Raw genomic sequence first — 22,349 nt, 5'->3', positions numbered from 1 at the left:
GCTTTGGAACCTTCAATGGCTCCATTTCATACTCCTTAACTTTGGCATTTAATATTCTCCACAACAGAATGGCATAAAAATTAATTTTAAGTCTAATTCATCACCCACTAGTCTCTTACAAGAATCTCCTGCTTCAACCAAGCTGGTCTTTTCACTGTCCCTCAGTACTCAAATAGATATTAATTACTACAAGCCCTGTTCCTAAGCCTCCTCCCCGTCCCCCTATCCAAGCTTCAAGTTCACCTCCAGTCTACCTCTTCATAACGCCTTTCTTGGGTGCTCTGGTTTACCATCATCGTGTCCCACACATCTGATTCTCTACTTTTCTGAAGCATCCTGTGTCATCCATATTACTTTGGCATGTTTTCTTATTTAATATTTTCTATCTTGCACATGAGATAGCTCCTCAGTGACAGGGAGCTGAAACTTAGGACTGTTATACTTTTTCATATGTACCAAAGCACTTAATTCTGAGAACAAACAGACGCTTAATAAATATCTGGTGAACTAACTTTGCTTAGATAATGCCTAACCTACTTACACAATATAAAACTATAGCTTTACACTTATATTACATCAATATAATTTTACATAAAATCGCTTTAAAATGTAGATTTCATGTGTGTGCATATGAATGTATTTATGCATGTATGTGTAGATACACATGCACACATATATACATGTATATGCAGTCAGCTCTTTGTCTCCACGGATGCAGAACCCATGGATAAGAAGGGCTAACTGTACTACCCCATTTTATGAAAGGGACTTAAGCATCCACCTAAGATCAAGAGGACTTAAGACTGTGGTATCTGCCTGAGGCACAGGGGGTTGTCCCGGAACCAGTGCCGCAGGATACCAAGGGGAGACTATACATATAAACACAAACGTATACATACATACATCTGTGTGTGTGTGTGTGAGTGTGTGTGTGTAATGGATATGTAAAAACATGGTTACTCTATTTATCCAATTACTTAGCTCTCTGCTACTGAAATGTGTTTTTAGTTCTTACCTGGTTATGATGGGATCTGCAGCATGATTGGGGCCCCATCGCCCCAACAGCCCCCGGCCAACCAGTCCTGTCCGTCCTGCAGGATTTCTGGGAAAACAAACAAACAAACATAAAATCAACTGAATGTGCTCATCTTTTTAACCCAACTTGATATGGCCCAAAACAAGGTAGTAAGAGCAACAAGAGGGAAATAATATCTCCACACAAATCCAGTAGCACTATTACATATTTGACACTCAAAGTACGTATTTCCTTACAGTGTTATTTAACTTTCGTGCATGTCTTAAGCTTTGGGCTTGATGCAGGAGGAGGATCTCATTTCTATAGTTGTTCTACAATATAAGAATTTGTTTCAGTTTTCATCTATACTTCAAAATTCAAACTAGAACTTCACGGGACTCTCAAATCTGGAAGGATGAAGTGCTCCGCACCTAATCATCGTCTCTCTCCGTGACGGCGATGCTTTATCACTCAGGATACCCACACTTCTCTTCACTTTCTCATCATCCTCTTTTCCTACTCCACTCTCCTACAACCTGTCCCACTCAAATAGTTCTGGTTACATTTTAAAGTCCATTTTTTCACAGTGGGTTCTAGATTTTTATTATCAGTAATAGATACTTTGTAGCACGTAATGCGGTAGAAATATTTAATATTTCAAGATTTCGACTATACCAAATTCAATTTTTAAAAACAATTTTATAAAAATGCCAACTACTATTTAACCTAATACCACATCCAATATTAAAAAGTCTGTCAGATACACATAGCAACACTCATGGCTGAGTAATCTTCTTCCAGTTTCTTCCAACATTCCTTAAATGTTCAACTTTCATTAAGTAAAAATGCCCTAATCTGCAGTCTTACCTATTTAATATTATATCTTTGGTCCTCCCAGTATGTGAGTAAATAAACAGCTTGTCGAACTTTCCCTTTCAGACATCTCTTTTTATTCTGGTCTTCCCTGTGACTGTTATTATTAAAGTTGAGCGAATCTTTATACTGTTTTGTACTAGACTCAAATATTTCAGCAAGACTTGCAAATAAAAACATAAAGATGAGACACCCAGCTAGGTGACAATAATTCCACTTTTCAGATTCAGGAGGAGAGGCAGGGTGGTCAGCAACTATGTTTTATTTCATGTAACCACACATCCCTGAATACAAATGATCAAAGGCAATATTAGGAGAGAGTTTAGTTAGCTTTCATAGATGACCAAGCCTGTAACTTATAAACTACAAGTTGCAGAAAAGATACATAGATTATCCTACAGCCTGAGCAGCAGAGAAAGTTGTTTGCAGAAAAAGAAAAACAAAAGCAACATATAAAGAAAAGCAGACATAAAGCAGAGAGACAGTTTTAATGGATTTCCAGCTCCACCCTTTCCTAAAGTTAGCTGCATTTCTGCTTTGGGCTTCTTGAGACGATCCTATAGCCCTGTAGTAAAGTGCACTTTTTCAATCAGGCAAGCTAAAGCTGGTTCCCATTAGTTAGAGAGTCTTGACTAAAACAACAGGCTATCTTGCCTTTGCTGACTCTCCTTTTGTATGTGTACATATCTTTTAATGTATTTTGCCCAGGAAAGCATCAAAGGAATACGTCAAATGCAAGGAGAGTTTGACTTAAAAAGATTCAATAACACAGAAAGGCGAAGAAGTTATGAACAAAGAAAGAATTTAGCAAAACTGAAAGACCAGGCTGGGGTGAGTGAAGTACAACTATTTCCTTGTCTCAGAAGAACTAAAACTATTTCTAGTTTTTGCAACATTTTTACAAGGTGATAAGCATGATTACCAAATCTGTGATCCTTCTTTTGTTTTAGTTGAGGCATGCTAATTTTTACATTTCTTCCTAACTTTTTATAATGTCTTCTTAAGGAAAACAGAAAATTTTGGAATTGTGTTGAAAAATCATTTTTAAAAGTACAAAAAGAGGGACTTCCCTGCAGTCCAGTGGTTAAGACTCTGCGCTTCCACTGCAAGGGGCACAGGTTCAATCCCCAGTCAGGGAACTAAGATCCCACATCCCACCCACATGCTGTGCAGAGTGACCCAAAAAAAATTAAAAATGAGAAAAAGTACAAAAAGATACTTCCTTTTAAATTGTTGGGTTATTTTTATTTTTACTCTTACATATTTGCATAAATTCTTACTTTAAGGTATTATCTCATTTATAAATAATGACTGAAATATAATTTTTAATCCTTTCCTTCTCTGTTAATTTATTCAATTACAGTTGACCCTTGATCAATGCTCCCATATAAATTTACAGTCGGCCCTCTGTATACACGGTTCCCCTGTATCTGTGGTTCCACATCCAGGGATTCAACCAAATTCAGATGGTATAATACTGTAATATTCACTACTGGAAAAAAAAATCCATGTATAAGTGGGTCTATGTAGTTCAAGCCCTGTCTTGTTCAAGAGTCAACTGTAATTATTTTTACTTAAAGGTAAAGTTACAAGAAGATGCATTCATTCAAATCCCATCTTCACCCCTTACTCACTGTATGCAAACAACTTACATTCTTTCTCCTTATCTGTAAATGGAACTAAAACTATCCACTCACAGGGTTATTGTGATGATTTAATTGGATCACATATGTAAATTCTTTCATACAATGCCTGGCATATACAAGCACTCAATAAATGTTAATTATATTGATAAAATAAAATGTATATTTTAAGGCAGGACAAGAAAATTTAAACAAAATTTTCTGTGTCCATCTGGGCCTCCTCCCTGCCTCCCTAATGTGCAGTGTGCAATTGCACTACAAATTAACCAGACCTCCTCAAAGATGGGAGTGCCTGCTTGACCATAAAAATCAATTTTTTTCCTGTCTTCTGACACCAGCAATGTAACTTCTTAAAAGAATAGCATTCTTTCCCAACTCTGAAAAGGGTCATGGTAACTTTCTGCTTGCTTTGCATGTGCTTACCTGGATTATGTATCTTTGGTAAACTTCATATAAAATATTGGTATGTCATTTTGACGTACAATCTGTCTCGAAAATTTATATGACTGTACCTTCTAACAGGTGGAACAGTTCTCAGAGCTTTCTAAGTCTGTCTTCCAAGTTATAATCGTCAATTGGTTCGAATAAAATTCCCTTTTTTCTTCTTACCTAGATTGTTAATTGAATTCTCGTTGACAATATTTTCTACCTTTTAAAGACCCATTATTGTAAGATGTCCCGTTCCCAGTACCTACCTAGGTCTTCCATTTTCAATCTCATACAGACCATTCTGGCTCTTCCTCTCAACATGCCCATCCTTTTCATTAAACTTGGGAGAAAAGCTGCTTTCACTGTAATGAGAATATCAATGCAAAGTAAGAAATAATGACCCAATACCAACAACCAACAACAGTCAGTTATTTATAATAAGCAGTATCCTTGAAACTAAATTTTTAGTTACAAATTTAGTTTTCATTTACAAATTCATCAACTCCCTCAAAACAGTTTCTGGAAAACAAAAACTTGTTTAACCAAAACACCTTATAAGACAAGGATGTGTGTTGTAACCCCTCTGGAAAGGACTAATGGCAGACAAACTGGAGCTCCTCACACATACTACAAGAAAGTTTACATTACTATTAGTAAAGTGGAATTGTCTGTGCACACAGTATGGCAATTACTGGTTCCTATATAGTTCTAAAAATAAGATTCCTCCTGATATTTTGTCATTCCTACTGTCTCAAAGTAATTTTAATTTCTTCATATGTACACTGATTAATATTTTTATCAAAGTAAACCCACAAAATATGAATTCACCCACAAACTTCATAATAACCACGATGTAGATTAAAATAGACATAATATGCTGGAAATGTTCCAGATCTTGATCTGGATATAGCTCTGGATTACAGAATTATATAAATAGAAAATCTTACTGAGCTACACCTGCATACTTAAGAAATGTGTACTTTACTGCATTTATGTCATACTCAATAAAAATCTTTTTTAAAAGCTATAAATAAACTACTTTCCTCACCATTATGAAATTGCTGACATAACTGTATTGACAGTGAATATCTGTATAGCACTGGATGGCTCATGGGCAGTTCTGACATAAGTTTCATTTTTTTTCTTGCTTTAATTCCAGTAAGCAAGAGTTCAGCAATATTTGTGCTCTGTTTTGGAAATAATATCCAACTTGAATGATCCAGACATTTTATCAGGACTTCTAACTGTTCTTCCACCAAACATACATGTAAGAATAATTAAATGATAAAAATCATGAAATTATAAAACCAGAGTTACAATGCTCTTGGAACTCTAAAAATTCATAATTATATGTGAAATCTTAAAAAAAGAAATGGTACAAATGAACTTATTTACAAAACAGAAACAGTCACAGATGTAGAAAATAAACTTATGGTTACCAGAGGGAAAGGAGGAGGAGAAACTGAGAGACTGGGGTTGACATACACATACTACTATGTATAAAATAAATAACTAATAAGGACCTACTGTATATAGCACAGGGAACTCTACTCAATATTATGTAATGACCTATATGGGGAAAGAATCTAAAAAAGAGTGGATATATGTGTATGTATAACTGATCACTTTGCTGTACACCTGAAACTAACACAACATTGTAAATCAACTGTACTCAATAAAAATTTTTAAAAGAAAAGAAAGGAAACTAAATAAATATTGAGTACTAGTTAATGAAATACTTGTTGAAGTATATAGGGGTAGATGTATTGATACATCAAAAAGCAAGATGGAAGGAGGAGGGATAGATGGATATATATGTGATAAAATAAGTATGATAAAATGTTGATAAGAGAATCCAAATGGTGAGTTTATGAGTGCTCCCTGTAAAGTTCTTTCAAATTTTCTGCATGTTGGAAATGTTTCATAATAAAATTTTAGATAAAGGGAGTCATTTTCTGGAAAAAAACCAAAACAAAACACATGACTCTAGTTATACTTGAAGCATTAATGTTAGGAATAAAGCTTGAATAGTGATACAAGTTTAACTTTTAAAAAATAAGTTGAATGAAAAATAAGATGGGCTTTCCTGGTGGTGCAGTGGTCAAGAATCTGCCTGCCAATGCAGGGGACACAGGTTCGATCCCTGGTCCAGGAAGATCTCACATGGCGCGAAGCAACTAAGCTTACGCTGCACAACTACTGAGCCTGCCCTCTAGAGCCCGCAGGTCACAACTATTGAGCCCATGTATCACAACTACTGAAGCCCACGTGCCTAGAGCCCGTGATCCACAACAAAAGAAGCCACCACAATGAGAAGCCAGCACACTGCAATGAAGAGTAGCCCCCGCTCTCCACAACTAGAGAAAGCCTGCATGCAGCAACGAAGACTCAACACAGCCAATAAATAAATAAATGTATTTATTTATTTAAAAAAAGTGGTATCCATGTTTTAAAAAAATAAGAAGATATATTCAGTCTTCCTCTATTTATACTGTATAGCACCCCTGGCAACATTATTAGTTTTAATTGTGCATAATGTATATGTATAATGTATGTGTAAATATGTATATTCTCTAAAAATGAGGGAAATGGAACTCATTTACAGCTAATAATTTCTCCACAAGTTAGCTTCATGATTAATTAATAATCCAAGTGCTATCTCAAATATATCTTTGGATTAAATAAGGAAATTATGGGTCAAAATCAAGTCATAGCAGTAAGTGACCTGGTAAAGTTTAATGACCTAATGAACTAATACTGGATCAATCCAACTAGCAAAAATTCTTATTTAACTGACTAAATAATGCCTTGAGAGGAATATCATTTATAATAAACTTAGCCATTAAATAAAACTTATAAAATATTCCAAAACTAAAGCAGCAGTTTAGTTTTGAGTAGTTAAGGGCATGAATTCTAAAGTCAGACTGAGGGCTTCCTAGGTGGCACAGTGGTTAAGAATCTGCCTGCCAATGCAGAGGACATAGGTTCGATCCCTGCTCCAGGAAGATCTCACATGGCGCGAAGCAACTAAGCCCATGTGCCACAACTACTGAGCCGGCCCGCAAGCCACAACTATTGAGCCCATGTGCTGCAACTACTGAAGCCCACGAGCCTAGAGCCCGTGTTCCGCAACAAGAGAAGCCACGGCAATGAGGAGCCCGTGCACCACACGAAGAGTAGCCCCCACTCACCGCAAAAAAAGAAAGCTCCCTCACAGCAAAAAAGACCCAACACAGCCAATAAAATAAATAAATAAATTTTAAAAAATAAATAAAGTCAGACTGAGTTCAAGTTCAAGCTATACTATCTACTAGCTCCATGACCATATGCAAAGGATGAACTTTCTGTGCTTCAATTTTTTGTGTGTGTTTACTTTTCTATAAAGTAGAAATAACAACCCCGTCTGCCTTCCAGAAGTTATAAGAATAAAATAAAATAATGCTTATAAAACATTTAATACAGCGCCTAGCTCATACTTAGTACATTTTACAACTCTATCATTATATTTATTAAAAGGAACATAAATATAAAATGTGACTCAACCCAGCACTTCTCTGAATTAGTCAAAACATCTTTGCTTGAGTTTTTTGTTTTCCCCTTTCCATTTTCTAACCCTTTTCTATCTTCTCACACTGGTCTACTTTTATTATCACCCTGTTCTTAGCAATCTGGAAAAAGTTTCTGAAAAATATTTTCATTATTCAAATACAAGTCTAGCTATGTTGGAAAATAACCACAAAAGGTATTATTGATAACCCAAACAGGAGAAATGAAAACAGAGACCACCACTTGTCATTTCATAAAATAAAAAACTCCACAAGAAAACAGATTTACCTATTTGGAAGGATCATCATAAAATCCTCAAAAGAATAAACGAACATGAACTGAATAGCTTCGGCAAGAATTCAAGCAAATGTGGAAAGTGAGTTAAAATAAAGTCAAGCACTAGATAAAAATTATTTTTCAACTATCAAATGATAACTTACAAGTGTAAACATTACCTTTTCCAAAAGTCTTATACCCAGCTAATGCCAGCTAACTTGCTCACCTGATCTGAGGATCTGCCCACTGAGGTCCAGCCAAGACAGAAACTGCAGTGTATTCTACAGGATTATAGTCTTGCCACTCAACAAGCCAGTCTACTTTTTCATTAGGAACCTGGCTGCGCTGAACTTTTGAACCTGGGTAAGGAGATGTCCGAGCCTTGTTGTGGGAATTTTCTTTGATACCATTAGAGCCAGACATCATGTTGGAGTTAAGATGAAATCCACAGGATGAAAATGAGTTACTGGGAGGAAAAAAGAAAAATGTTTCATATAAGCACAAAATTAATTAAAGAACCTAATTCACAGACCCCAAAATAAAACTTTTCAAAGACTTGAAAATCAGAAAATTCTAATTTGATGCATATTAGTATAAAGGTCCAACATCTGTGAGAGACTATTTTCAAATATAAAAATATTGCTAGTGACTTCCCTGGTGATCCAGTAGGTAAGACTACACACTCCCAATGCAGAGGGCCCAAGTTTAATCTCTGGTCGGGGAACTAGATCCCAGACGCATGCCACAACTAAAGATCCCAAGTGCTACAACAGATTCCACATGATGCAACTAAGTCCCAGTACAACCAAAATAAATAAATTTTTTTTCTAGTAACTTTTTTTTTTAAATTATTTTTTTGGGGGTACACCAAGTTCAATCATCTGTTTTTATACACATATCCCCGTATTCCCTCCCTTCCTTGACTCCCCCCCCTCGAGTCCCCCCCACCCTCCCCGCCCCAGTCCTCTAAGGCATCTTCCATCCTCGAGTTGGAATCCCTTTGTTATACAACAACTTCCCACTGACTATCTATTTTACAGTTGGTAGTATATATATGTCTGTGCTACTCTCTCACTTTGTCTCAGTTTCCCCTTCACCCCCCGCCCCCTCCCATACCTCGAGTTCTCCAGTCCATTCTCTGTATCTGCATCCTTGTTCTTGTCACTGAGTTCATCAGTACCATTTTTAGATTCTGTATATGTGAGTTAGCATACAATATTTGTCTTTCTCTTTCTGACTTACTTCACTCTGTATGACAGACTGTAGTTCTGTCCACCTCATAACATATAGCTCCATCTCATCCCTTTTTATAGCTGAGTAATATTCCATTGTATATATATGCCACATCTTCTGTATCCATTCATTTGTTGATGGGCATTTAGGTTGCTTCCATGTCCTGGCTATTGTAAAGAGTGCTGCAATAAACATGATGGTACAAGTTTCTTTTGGGATTATGGTTTTCTTTGGGTATATGCCCAGGAGTGGGATTACTGGATCATATGGTAGTCCTATTTGTAGTTTTTTAAGGAACCTCCAAATTGTTTTCCATAGTGGCTGGACCAACTTACATTCCCACCAACAGTGCAGGAGAGTTCCCTTTTCTCCACACCCTCTCCAACATTGGTTGTTTCCAGATTTTGTGATGATGGCCATTCTGATTGGTGTGAGGTGATACCTCATTGTGGCTTTGACTTGCATTTCTCTGATGATGAGTGATGTTGAGCATCTTTTCATGTGTTTGTTGGCCATCTGAATGTCTTCTTTGCAGAAATGTCTATTTAGGTCTTCTGCCCATTTGTGGATTGGGTTATTTGCTTTTTTGGTATTAAGCCGCATAAGCTGCTTGTATATTTTGGAGGTTAATCCTTTGTCCGTTGTTTCATAGGCAATTATTTTTTCCCATTCTGAGGGCTGCCTTTTAGTCTTGTTTATGGTTTCTTTCGCTGTGCAAAAGCTTTTAAGTTTCATGAGGTCCCATTTGTTTATTCTTGATTTTATTTCCATGATTCTAGGAGGTGCACATGATGCAACTAAGTCCCAGTACAACCAAAATAAATAAACATTTTTTTAATATTGCTAAATCTTATTAACTGAAACCTACTCACTGAATTTATTTTAGTTGAGAAAAAGGAACAGAAGTTTACTTTCGTAAGCACAAATGTTGGGGAAGAGAAGTTTGTTATTACAATTCAAACATAAAAGCAAATGTAAAGGAAGACTGTTTAAATCTACATGAAGGAATCCATCTTAAAAAACGGTTTATGGCCTAACATACATGTGTAGAAAACTTATGGCAAAAACAGCACAAAAGAACAGGAAATGGAAATATATTATTGTAAGATTATTACATTGTACACAAAGTAATGTCATGTTACTTGAAGTCAGACTATGATAAATGTACAAATTATAAACTTTAGAGTAAAATAAGAGGTGTAGAGTTGAAACAATTAGATAAGATATACCAAAAAAGGAAAACAAAAAACTGAACCTTAACCTTTACCTCACAGCATACACAAAAAATTTTTTATTTCTCCTGCTGACTAAAAACTTAAATGCCTTCTCATTATTCTTAAAGATTAAAATTCCTAATGACCCTGAATTAGGATAGCTAGTATGATAAAGGGGGTTCTGAGAACATGGTAAATTGATGACAGCTCCCTTCTCCTGCTCTCACAATACTGTAACAATTTGCGCTTCTTGAGACAAATGGTGGATGGGACAAACACCAACTTGATGGGGTGGCGAAATAAGTCAAATTCATATGCCTCTTGATATCATACAGTGAGAAGCACAGAGTGATCATTTCTGAAGTATTCCTTACAAGAATGTATGACCAGAGCCTAGACATGAGGAAATACCAGACACACCCACATTAAGGGATATCTTATAGAATAAAGATCCATACTCTTTATATCACTAAGGTCATGAAAGATAAAGTTAGAGGAACTCTTCCAGATAGAGACATGAAAACTAAGTGCAATCAATGATCCCAGGTTATTTCCTGAATCATTCAAAAAAAAAAAAAAAATTCAGGACAAGTGATGAAATGTAAATAATTGGTTGGATAAATAATTCTAAAAGATAATAGAAAAACTTTATGTATTTACTCTCAACAAGGAAAAGCTTAGGAACAGATGGCTTCACTGGTGAATTCTATTAAACATTTAAAGAAGAATTAACACTAATCCTCCTCAAATGCTTCCAAAAAACTGAAGAGGAGGGAATACTTCCAAAATCTTTCTACGAGGCCAGCATTATTACCCTGATACCAGAGCTAGACAAAGATACTACCAGAAAACTACAGACCAACATCCCTGACAAATATTGATGCGAAAATCCTCAACAAAATAGTAGCAGATTTCAACAACACATTAAAAGGATTATATGTCATCATCAAGTGGGATTTATTCCTGAAATGCAAGGACAATTGAACATAGAAAAATGAACCAACGTAATATAGCACATTAAATGAATGAAGAAAAAAATCCAATGATCATCTCAATTAATGCAAAAAAAGAAGTCCGTTAGACGAATGCTATTTGATATTACTTATATGTGGAACCTAAAATATGACACGAACACATCTACAAAACAGAAACAGACTCACAGACATAGAGAACAGACTTGTGGTTGACAAGGGGGAGGTGAGGTAGGGGAGGGAAGGATTGGGAGTTTGGGATTAGCAGATGCAAACTAGTATATACAGGATAGATAAGCAACAAGGTCCTACTGTATAGCACAGGGAACTATATTCAATATCCTGTGATAAACCATAATGGAAAAGAATATGGAAAAGATTATATATATACATATATATACGCACACATGTAAAACTGGGTCACTTTGCTGTACAGCAGAAATTAACACAACATTGTAAATCAACTATATTTCAACAAAAATTTTTTAAAAGTCTTTGTCAAAATTCAAGACCCTTTCAGCATAATAAAAACATTGAACAAACTAGGAATAGAAGGAAATTACAACACAATAAAGGCCATATATGAAAAGTCCACATCTTTTTGGTGTGATGGCGAAAGACTAAAAGCTTTTACTCTATGATCAGGAACAAGGGACCCCAAATAACCAAAACAATCTTGGAAAAAAAAAAAACTTGCAAGTCTTATACTTCCTGATTTCAAAACTTACTACAAAGGTACAGTAATCATAACAGTATAGTATTGGTATACAGACAGACATACAGACCAATGGGCTAGAACACAGAGTCCAGACATAAACCTTACATATACAGTCAAATGATTTTTGACAAGGATGCCAACATTCTATAGGGAAAGGACAGTCTTTTTTTTTTTTTTTTTTTTTGGGGGGGGGGGTACACCGAGTTCAATCATCTGTTTTTATACACATATCCCTGTATTCCCTCCCTTCCTTGACTCCCCCCCCCCCCCCCCCCCGCCCAGGACAGTCTTTTTGACAAATGGTGCTGATAAAGTTAGATACCCACATGCAAATAGATGAAGATGGACCCATACCTTACATATACACAAATGTCAACTCAAAATGGATCAAAGATGCAAACATAAGACCTAAAACTCTAAAACTCTTAAAAGAAAACATACAGGGAAATTTTCACGACATTGAATTTGGCAATGACTCCTTGGATGTGACGAAAAGCACAAGCGACAAAAGAAAACAGGTAAATTGGACTTTATCAACATTAAAAACTTCTGTATCTAAGGACACCATCAATGTAGTGAAAAGGCAAATCGCAAACTGTAATGCAGATGACATTCAAAAGGGTTAGTAACTACAATATACTGTGTTCTTACAAATGGACAAATACAGGCTGAACTGGAATCAGAAATTGAGCAGATTATGACTAAACAATTATAGAAAAGCAGATCTAACTGGCTAACAAACATTAAAAGATGGTTATAATCACTAGAAATTAAGGAAATGAAAATTAAAGTAACATTAAATTCTTTTTTCCAACTAGACTGACAAACCTTTAAAAAGGTAATACCACCTCCCATACATTGCTGGTAGAGATGTGAACTGTTACAGAATTTGTGTAAAGCAATCTGGCAATAATGATGAATACAGGTATACCCTCAACTCAGTAATTTCATTCCTGCTCACCTATCCCATAAAAATGAAACCACCAGTTACATGCACAAAAAATGTTTATTTCCGCAATGTTTATGAGAATTAAAGGAAAAGCCCAATAATGTGGGGATGGCTTAATAAATATTGGAACAGCCACATCATGGAATGAATATTAAGTAGCTATTAAAAATAATGACATCAAGTGATTTATCAGTATTTTCATAAGGTATTGTTGAAAATGAAAAGCAAGATGCAGAACAGTGTGTATAATATGATCCCATTTTATAAAGTAGTGATGGAAAAAATAAATAAGTATATATATTTAAGAGTATGTACATACAGGGAGGGTGTGAGGGAGTCGCGGGAGGGAGGGGATATGGGGATATGTGTATAAATACAGCTGATTCACTTTGGTGTACCTCAAAAGCTGGTACAAGAGTGTAAAGCAATTATATTCCAACAAAGAGCTTTAAAAAAAAAGAGTATGTACATAATGTATTCATTTTCTACTGCTGCCGTAACAAATTTCCACAAGTTCAGCAGCTTAAAACAATACAAATTTATTATCTTATAGTTTTCTAGGTCAAAAGTCAGACACAGGTCTCAATGAGCCAAAATCAACACGTAGACAAGGCTGTACTCTCTTCTAGAGGCTCTAGAGAAGAATCCATTCATTTGCCTTTCCCAGCTCCCAAAGGCCACCCCCACTCCATGGCTCATGGTCCCCTTCCTTAAACTTCAAAGCCAGCAACACTGAATCTTTCTCTGACCATTTTTCTGTATATAGCCCTTTCTGACCACAGCTGGGAACATTCCTCTATTTTTTAAAGGCTTGTGATTAAGTTGGGCCCACCTAGGCAGTCCAGGTTACTCTCCTCATCTCAAAGTCCTTAACCTTAACCACATCTGTGAACTCTCTTTTGTCATGTAACGCAACATATTCACAGGTTTCAGGGATTAGGATGTGGACTGTTTGGGGGCCATTACTCTGTCTACTACAAATGTCTCTACTATTTATTATATGAGCATAGGTAAAATATAGACGGGTCCATATCATCAGGTTCTTAAGACGAGTTAGAGAATATGGTGTGGGTGTGGGTGGAGGAAGGAAAAGGAGAAGAGCGAGAAGGAAGGAAGAGGGCGGAGAAGGAAAAAGAGGAAAAGGGGAGTGGAGGAGAGGAAGCAAAAGGTGAGGGGGGAAGAAAAGAGAAGGAGAAAGAGAAGGAAAGGGGTTGGAAGAAGCCCCTACCCCCCACTCACCCCGGTTACAGGGCCTTTACACATGCTGTTCTTTCTGTCTGCAACAGCTCTCCTTCTTCCTCTAAGCAGCTAACCTGCATTCATCCCTCAGATCATAGTTCACTTTGCTGTACAGCAGAAACTAACACAACACTGTAAATCAACTATACTCCAATAAAAATTAATCTAGAAAAAAAACAACAAAGTTCTCTTCCTCAGGGAACTCTTCCTCCTAACTCCCTAGGAGAATTAAGGTTCCCATGCTATACTATCAGAGCTCGACTGTACTTTTTCTTCAGTGAATTACCATCATCGTGATTTTACATTTATTATTGAAATTTGACTATAGCAATGGAGAACAGGTAGCACATCTGTTTCAGCTCAACACTTATATCTTATGTCTGGCATAGTGCCTGGCACACCACACATACATCTTAGAGACCAAAATTTCATTGTAATTACTGAAAAGGAGTTTGATTGGGGCTTCATCTTTAAAAACGAAATTTAAAATTATGAAAATAGGGGTGTGGCCAAGATGACGAAGTAAAAAGACCACCACCCCTTATGGGCACACCACAATTATAGCCATCTACAGAGCAACTATTGATAAGAAACACTAGAAGTCTAGCAGAAACGACCTTCTACTAAATATATAAAGAAGAAAGCACAATGAGACGGGTAAGAGGCACAGACACGTGGTACAGTCAAGATCCATACCCCTAGGTGGGCAAGCCACATACAGAAGGATAATTACAACTGGAGAGGTTCTCCCCAAAGATCAAGCGGTCCGAGCCCCACATCATGCTCCCCAGCTGAGGGGTCCTGTACCGAGAAGATGAGCCCCCGTAATGTTTGGCTATAAAGGCCAGCAGGGCTTACTTTCTGGCGAGCTAGAGGGCTGTAGAAAAAGACTCCACTCTCATATGCTCTGGGACCCAGGGCAGAAGCAGTAAATTGAAAGGCGCCTCAGTCAGACAAACTTGCTCATTTTGGAGAGCCTTCCAGAGAGGCAGAAGCAACTGGGACTCACACTGCAGGCACAGATACTTGTGGCGGTCATTTTACCACAAGGACCCTGGTGCTGGCAAGCACCACTTTGGAATCCTCCCTCCAGCTTATTAGACCCTAGATCTGGACCCACCCACAAGCCTGTCAGCAGCAGTACTGGGACGTCACAGACCAAGCAGTTAGCTAGGTGGGGACACACAGCCCCATCCACCAGCAAGTCAGCAGCCTTAAGTTGCCCTGAGCCCACAGCTACCTGTCCACCAGAGGGCCCAAGACCCTGGCCCCTGGGTCCCAGCCTTGCCCACCAAGAGGCCAACACTAGATCTGGGATGCCAGCCCCACAACCACCCAATCCAGAACCTTGCTCTGCCCACGAGTGGGCCAACAGCAGACTTCTCCAGGGTTCTGCAGCCAGCTGCCTCATGACACAGCCCTGCCCACCTGTGGCAGGTAGCTTCTGCACAAGGCAGAGCTTGGCAACCAATGGATGGAGGCCAGCGACATGTACCAGAGTGCCCACAGCAGGCAGCCTGCCACAAAAGAAGGACCCATGCAGCCCATATATGGGGAGCACCCTTAGAGCATATAGCTCAAGTGACGAGAGGGTAGTGCACTACTGGGACTCATAGGAAGTCTCCTATAAAAAGCCATTTCTCCAAGGTCAGGAAATGTAACCAACCTACCAAATACATAAAATAAAAACAGCAAATTAGGCAAAATGAGGCAACAGAGGGACATGTTCCCAATGAAAGAACAAGATAAAACCCCAGAAGAACGAAGTGAAGTAGAGACAGGCAATATCCAGTAAAGAGTTCTACCCAATAAAAAGTTCAAGGTAATGATCATAAAGATGATCAAAGAACTTGTTAGAAGACTGGATGAACACAGTGAGAAGTTAGACGTTTTTAACTAAGAGTTAGAAAATATAAACAAGAACCAACCAGAGACAAAGACTACAATAACTGAAATGACACTACAAGAAATCATCAGCAGATGAGTGATACAGAGGAATGGATGAGCAAGCTAGAAGACACAGTAGTGGAAATCACTGGAGCAAAACAGAAAAAAAGGAAGAGGAATAAAAAGAAATGAGAACAGTTCAAGAGACATCAAGTGTACCAACATGTGCATTACAGGGGTCCTAGAAAGAGAAGAGAGAGAAAGTGGCAGGGAACATATTTGAAGACATAACAGCTGAAAACTTCCCTAACCTGGGAAAGGAAACAGACAACCAGGTTCAGGAAGCATGGAGAGTCCCAAACAGGACCAAATCAACATCATAATTAAAATGGCAAAAATTGAAGAAAGAATATTATAAGCAGCAAGCGAAAAGCAACAAGTTATGTACAAGGGAACTCTCATAAGGCTATCAGCTCCTTTTTCAGCAGAAACTCTGCAGGCCAAAAGGAAGTGGTATGACATATTTAAAATGATGAAAGGGAAAAACCTACAACCAAGAATACTGTACCCAGGGACTTCCCTGGTGGTCCAGTGGTTAAGACTGTGCACTTCCACTGCAGGGGACACAGGTCTGATCTCTGCCTGGGGAACTAAGATCCCACATGCCACATAGTGAGGCCAAAAAAATAAAAAATAAAGTTGGTGTGAATATGGGGAAATGTAAATTCATATATATTACTAGTGTGTAAATAAATACAATTCTTTACAAAGAAAAAAAAAAAAGAATACCTGACAAGGCTTTCATTCAGATTTGGTGGAGAGATCATAAGTTTTACAGACAAGCAAAAGCTAAAAGGGTTCAGCACCACCAATCCTGGTATAAATTTACTTTTCACTTCTGTTTCATTATTTCCTAATACAGTTCATTTTCTAAACAATTTTATTTTCAGTCAAATTCAGAACAATTAAGGGACCTGCAGTTCTAAGAGGGAAGTTCATAGTGATACAAGCCTACCTTGGCAAATACAAAAAATCTCAAATAAACAACCTAACCTTATACCTAAAGGAACTAGAAAATGAAGAACAAACAAAACCCAAAGCTAGTAGAAGGAAAGAAATCATAAAGACCAGAACAGAATAAATGAAATAGAGACTAAAAAAACAACAGATAAATGGAACAGAAAAGAAAGCCAGGAAATGAACCCACACTTATATGGGCAATTAATCTACAACAGAAGAAGCAACAATATACAATGGAGAAAGGCAGCCTCTTCAATAAATGTGAAAGAAACAAACTTGACTACTCTCTCACACCATGCACAAAAATAATTTCAAAATGAGTTAAAGACTTAAAATGTAAGACCTGAAATATAAAACTGCTAGGAAAAAACAATCGGTACACACTTTGACATTAGTCTTAGCAAGATTTTTTTGGATATGTCTCCTCTAGCAAGGGAAACAAAAGCAAAAATAAACAAATGGGACTACATCAAACTAAAACCTTTTGCACAGCAAAGGAAATTATCAACAAAACAAAAAGGCTGCCTACTGAATGGGAGAAGATATTTGCAAACAATATACCTGGTAAGTGGTTAATATCCAAAATATACAAAAAACTCATACAACACAACATCAAAAACAAACAACCCAGTTAAAAAAAATGGGTGGAGGATCCAATAGTTGTTTTTCCAAAGAAGACACAGAAATGGCCAACAGGAACGTGAAAATATGCACAACACTGCTAATCATCACGGAAATGCAAATCAAAACAACAAGATATCATCTTACACCTGTCAGAATGGCTATTATCAAAAAGACAACAAATAACAAGTGTTGGTGAGGATGCGGAGAAAAGGGAACCCTTGTGCACTGCTAATGGGAATGGAAATTGGTGCAGCCACTATGGAAAACAGTATGGAGAGTCCTCAAAAAAATTAAAAACAGTACTACCATATGATCCAGCAATTCTACTCCTAGGTATTTATGTGAAGAAACCAAAAACACTAATTAGAAAAGATACATGCACCCCCATGTTCACAGCAGCATGATTTACAACAGCCAAGATATGGAAGCAGCCTAAGTGCCCATCAATAGATGAATGGATAAAGATGTCTCTCTTCTCTCTCCCTCCCTCTCTCTCTCTCTCTCACACACACACACACACACACACACACACACACACACACACAGTGGAATATTACTCAGCTATAAAAAAGAATGAAATCTTTCCATTTGTGACAATATAGTTGGACTTAGAGGGTATTATGCTAAGTGAAATGTCAGACAGAGAAAAGAGACAAATATTGTCTTTCCACTTATATGTGGAATCTAAAAAACAAAACAAATAAACAAACATAACAAAACAGAAAGAGAGTCATAGATACATAGAACAAACAGGTGGTTGCCAGAAGAGAGTGTAGTAGGGGGACAAAGGAAGCAGAAAAGGGAGAAGATTAAGAGGTACAGACTTCCAGGTACAAAATAAATGAGTCACGGGTATGAAATGTAAGGTGTGAGGAATAACTGTGTTATCTTTATATAGTGACATATGGTAACTAGACTTACCCTGCAGACCATGTTAAAATGTATGGAAATATCAAATCACTATGTTGTGTAGCAGGAACTACATAGTGTTGTAGGTCAATTATATTTCAAAAACGAAGTCATAGAAAAAGAGATCAGATTTGTGGTCACAGGAGAGGGCAAGGGCAAGAGGGGAAATTGGATAAAGGCGGTCAAAAGGCACACACAAACTTCCAGTTATAAGATAAATAAGTACTGGGGATATAATGTACAACATGATAAATATAATTAACACTGCTGTATGTTCTATAAATATACGAAAGTGGTTAAGAGAGTAAATCCTGAGGTTCTCATAACAAGGAAAAATTTTTTTTTCTCTTTAATTTTTATCTATATGAGATGATGGATGTTCACTAAAGCGTATCGTGACAATCATTTCATGATGTATGTATTTCAAATCATTATGCTGTACACATCAATCTTACACAGTGCTGTATATCAATTTTATCTCAATAAAACTGGAGGGAAAATTATGAAAATAAATTTTATATTATAGGTATTTGTTAGGTTATAACCAAATCTATATACTAAGTCTTCAACAAGGAATTAATCAAATTTTTTGTTGTATTTTATTTGTTACATTTTACTTATAACTACATTATACAGCAAACTTCACTTTTGTACTTTCACAGTGAAATCAGAGGGAATAATTTTAGCAAAAGTATTAAAAGCCATCATCAAAATTTCCCCAAGGCCTCCCTTATTCCTCTGATACTCAAACCACTCTTGCTTGAAACACTATCTTTTCATTTGTTTTGCCAACTTTTTTTTTTTTAACAAAAGCATTATGTCTTTTATTTTCCATGTACCTGTCCCTGTGTGAATTGAAGAAAGTAGCAAAGAATCCTACCTGCCTTTTTTTTTTATAGATTTTATTTTTTAAAGCAGTTTCAGGTTCACAGCAAAACTGCAAAAAACAGAGAGCTCCTATACACCCCCAGTCTCCCCACCACACACATCCCCCTCCCATATCAACATGCCCCACCAGAGTTACATTTGAAATAAGTGGGCCCAAATATCCTAAGTGAGCAGTGAGACAGTAACCATAGAAATCAGTCCTCTTCCCTCCCCACCCTACAAACAAAAAGTTGGCATTAGTTGTTTGTCCCCAAGATAGAACCAAAACTTAAAGAAAATGAAGGACTAAAACCTCTACTGTGAATTAGGTTTTACAGAACATAGCAGAAATTTAAGCTTAAAATCTCTATAATTCACACTGAGGAAATAAAGTTAAGGAAGCTATATTCAGTAGGGAAGTTGCTACACAAGTGTAAAGCCTGGAACCAGAAGGGGGAGGGGGAGAGAGGGGGGGAGGGAGAGGTTTCCAGCCTATCCACCTCCTGCTACCTGCTTGCACACCCTCAACTGAAACCTTCCAGTCTAGGTGCACTGGTACATGGAGCCAATATTCAATCAGTGCTCCTATTTAGAGAAAACAATGCCTATTATCTACATTAATCAAAATATAAATAACTAGCATCTACTAGATGTTTGAGAAAAAAACAGAAGGAAAAAGGACCAAAACGGAACAGAACCATTGATCCAAAAGGGACAGACAATTCAGGAAAGAGAATTTTTTATTCTATCATTTTTATAGATTCAAAAGACTTTTATAGCCATAAAATAAGGAAAGGCTATTAAAGAGAGCAATTAGGGGGAAAAAGTTCTTGTCAAAATTGACAATTAACAGAAGAGATGCCAGCATGCACAGGACTGAAGTCTGAACTAATACTCTAGAAGATAAATTTGAGGAAAATCTCTAAGAACATTATACAAAAAGACAAACCAATGGAAAATTAAAGAAAAAGAGGAACAGAGGCTCTACCCATTAAAGTCCAAAAGCTATCACTGGCGTTCCAGGAGGAAAAAAAGGACAAGACAGAAAGAAAAAATGGGGGAAAAAAACAAATAGAAGAAAATTTCCTTGTGCCAAAAGTAAACATGACATGACAAGCGGGGAGAAAAACAAAAACAAAAAACAAACCACCACCAAAAAAACCACTCCTAGAGGCAGCCTCATAAAACTTGTTTATTACTCCATGCCTAGCATGGGCATGGTACGTAGAACACCAACCATCAGAGAGGAGTAAAAAAGGAGGAGGCAGTGGGAGATACCATAAATTCCTAAATTTATTCAAGGTAATTTTTTTAAAAAAGGTAAATAATAAATATATTGTCTACACTGAAATGGAGAAGCAGAGGAGAGGAATGACGACTTATATTTTTCATTTTACAGCATTTATACTGTTCGCATCTTTAAACTATGTGCATGTGCTAATTTCAATAATAATGTTTTAAGCATTAACCAAAAAAAAAAAAAAAAAGGAGCACGGGACACCACCACACCCAAACACGTGCTACTTAAAGTCTACGGAGACAATACTCATGGGAGGATGGCAAATCTCAAATTTCATAAGAAAGGTCACTACCACTTGTTCTCAAAAGGCAAGTAAAACATTTTAGGGCCTTTTAAAAAACGTGTATATGGCTGTAAAAAGCTGGGACCCAAGCGAAGCCTACTGAATCCACCCGACCAGAAGCTGGTTCCCACCCGCAACGTGACGACTCGGAACAAGGAGCCAGCACTAGAAGGCGGAATAGAATACCTGCACGCCGCGACGTTGCAACAGCCCAAGGACTTGACAGTCACAGAGGCCAAGGCCACAGAGAGAGACACGGTGGCTACAGTCTTCCCCAGGAAGCGTCCAGCCATCTGCGGTCCTTGGGCACATGCGCGGAGCGGGGTCACTCTTAGCTTGGGCCGCAGCCTGCGCCCTCCCCACAGCCTCGAGCCCCGAGCCCCGAGCCCCGGGTGTCCAGCAGGCACTAGGACCGGGCAGCCCTCCGATTCCGGAGGGGGAGTAGCTAGGTTTATCGCAGCAACACACAGTGACCAAACGCCCTCCCAAAACGACAGCCCAGCTCGACGCCCTCCCTAGGTGACGCCCAAGCTGGCAACGCCAGCCGCCAGGAAAATAGCCAGCGGAGCCGTGACGTCCCGGTGTGTGGCGGCACTTTACGGCAGCGCCGCAAAGCGAAGACAGCCCTGGCTTCGTAGCGCCGGCCTTCCGCGGCTGCTCAGCCTTACTGAGACGTACTAGGGACAAGGTCAGCGAGGAGGCTGGGGCAGCACCGGAAAAGCGGAAGAGGAAGGGGGGAAGAGAAAGAAGTCGACGAATTGTAAAGGGGAAGAAAGAAAGGGGATTGAGAGGAATGCGTCGTCTTGGTTTTTTTTGGCAGGAAGTGGCTTACAGGCAGCTGCTCTTGTGAACCGCGCGTGTCCTAGTCACGTCTGAATTACTAGCGGTTACAAGGGAAGGAGGTGGTTGAGAAACTTGCAATCCACTTATCTGAGGCTTTTCTCTTCCTTTTTTACCAAGTTCTTCCCTGCAATGGGTAAATACCCGGGGAGGAGTAAACCAGCTGTGAAATAGGCACATAGCCTGGAGGAGAAACAGAGAGGAACACCCGAGATACCTGCAGAGGCAAAAATTAGCCACACTGCCAAACTGGAAATTGGAAATAAAGATTGTTCAGAAGTTTGTGATGTGGTTTTCGTGTTTGATATTCATTATCTTATTAATGTGTGGACATGTCTACTTTTAAGTACATAATCCACTGTTTCAGTAGTGTGGTGTGGACACAAACATAAAATTTTTGACCTGTCAAAAACCAGATTTATCAAACTTTAACAAGTGTTCTGAAGGCTGTAGAGTTCTTGGCATGTGAAAACTCCATCTGAACCTCTGCACTAAGAGACTTGACCAAACTCT

At 37.9% G+C, this 22,349-nt stretch overlaps 1 protein-coding gene across 3 annotated transcripts in view; it reads right to left on the bottom strand.

Annotated features, from left to right (window-relative positions):
- Window positions 1-21,539, bottom strand: part of NUDT9 (nudix hydrolase 9) — a 33,156-nt gene extending 11,617 nt beyond the window's left edge. The window contains exons 1-4 of one of the 3 annotated variants that reach the window (XM_057725923.1): window positions 21,183-21,539; window positions 8,009-8,248; window positions 4,227-4,322; window positions 1,016-1,102 (exon numbers count right to left, since the gene is read on the bottom strand). In XM_057725923.1, the coding sequence (XP_057581906.1) occupies window positions 1,016-1,102; window positions 4,227-4,322; window positions 8,009-8,248; window positions 21,183-21,289 (530 nt within the window). In that variant the 5' untranslated portion in view covers window positions 21,290-21,539. Of the gene's footprint in view, window positions 1-1,015; window positions 1,103-4,226; window positions 4,323-8,008; window positions 8,249-9,350; window positions 9,798-21,182 lie in introns of those variants that run through there. The other 2 variants (XM_057725924.1, XM_057725922.1) reach the window with 2 other exon arrangements.
- Between the last annotated feature and the right edge of the window lie 810 nt (window positions 21,540-22,349).

The sequence above is a fragment of the Hippopotamus amphibius genome, chromosome 3 (assembly GCF_030028045.1).
Source record: "Hippopotamus amphibius kiboko isolate mHipAmp2 chromosome 3, mHipAmp2.hap2, whole genome shotgun sequence".
Lineage (NCBI taxonomy): Eukaryota > Metazoa > Chordata > Mammalia > Artiodactyla > Hippopotamidae > Hippopotamus > Hippopotamus amphibius.
Note: the sequence above shows the minus strand (reverse complement) of the source record. Positions and strands in the feature narration are given on the sequence as shown.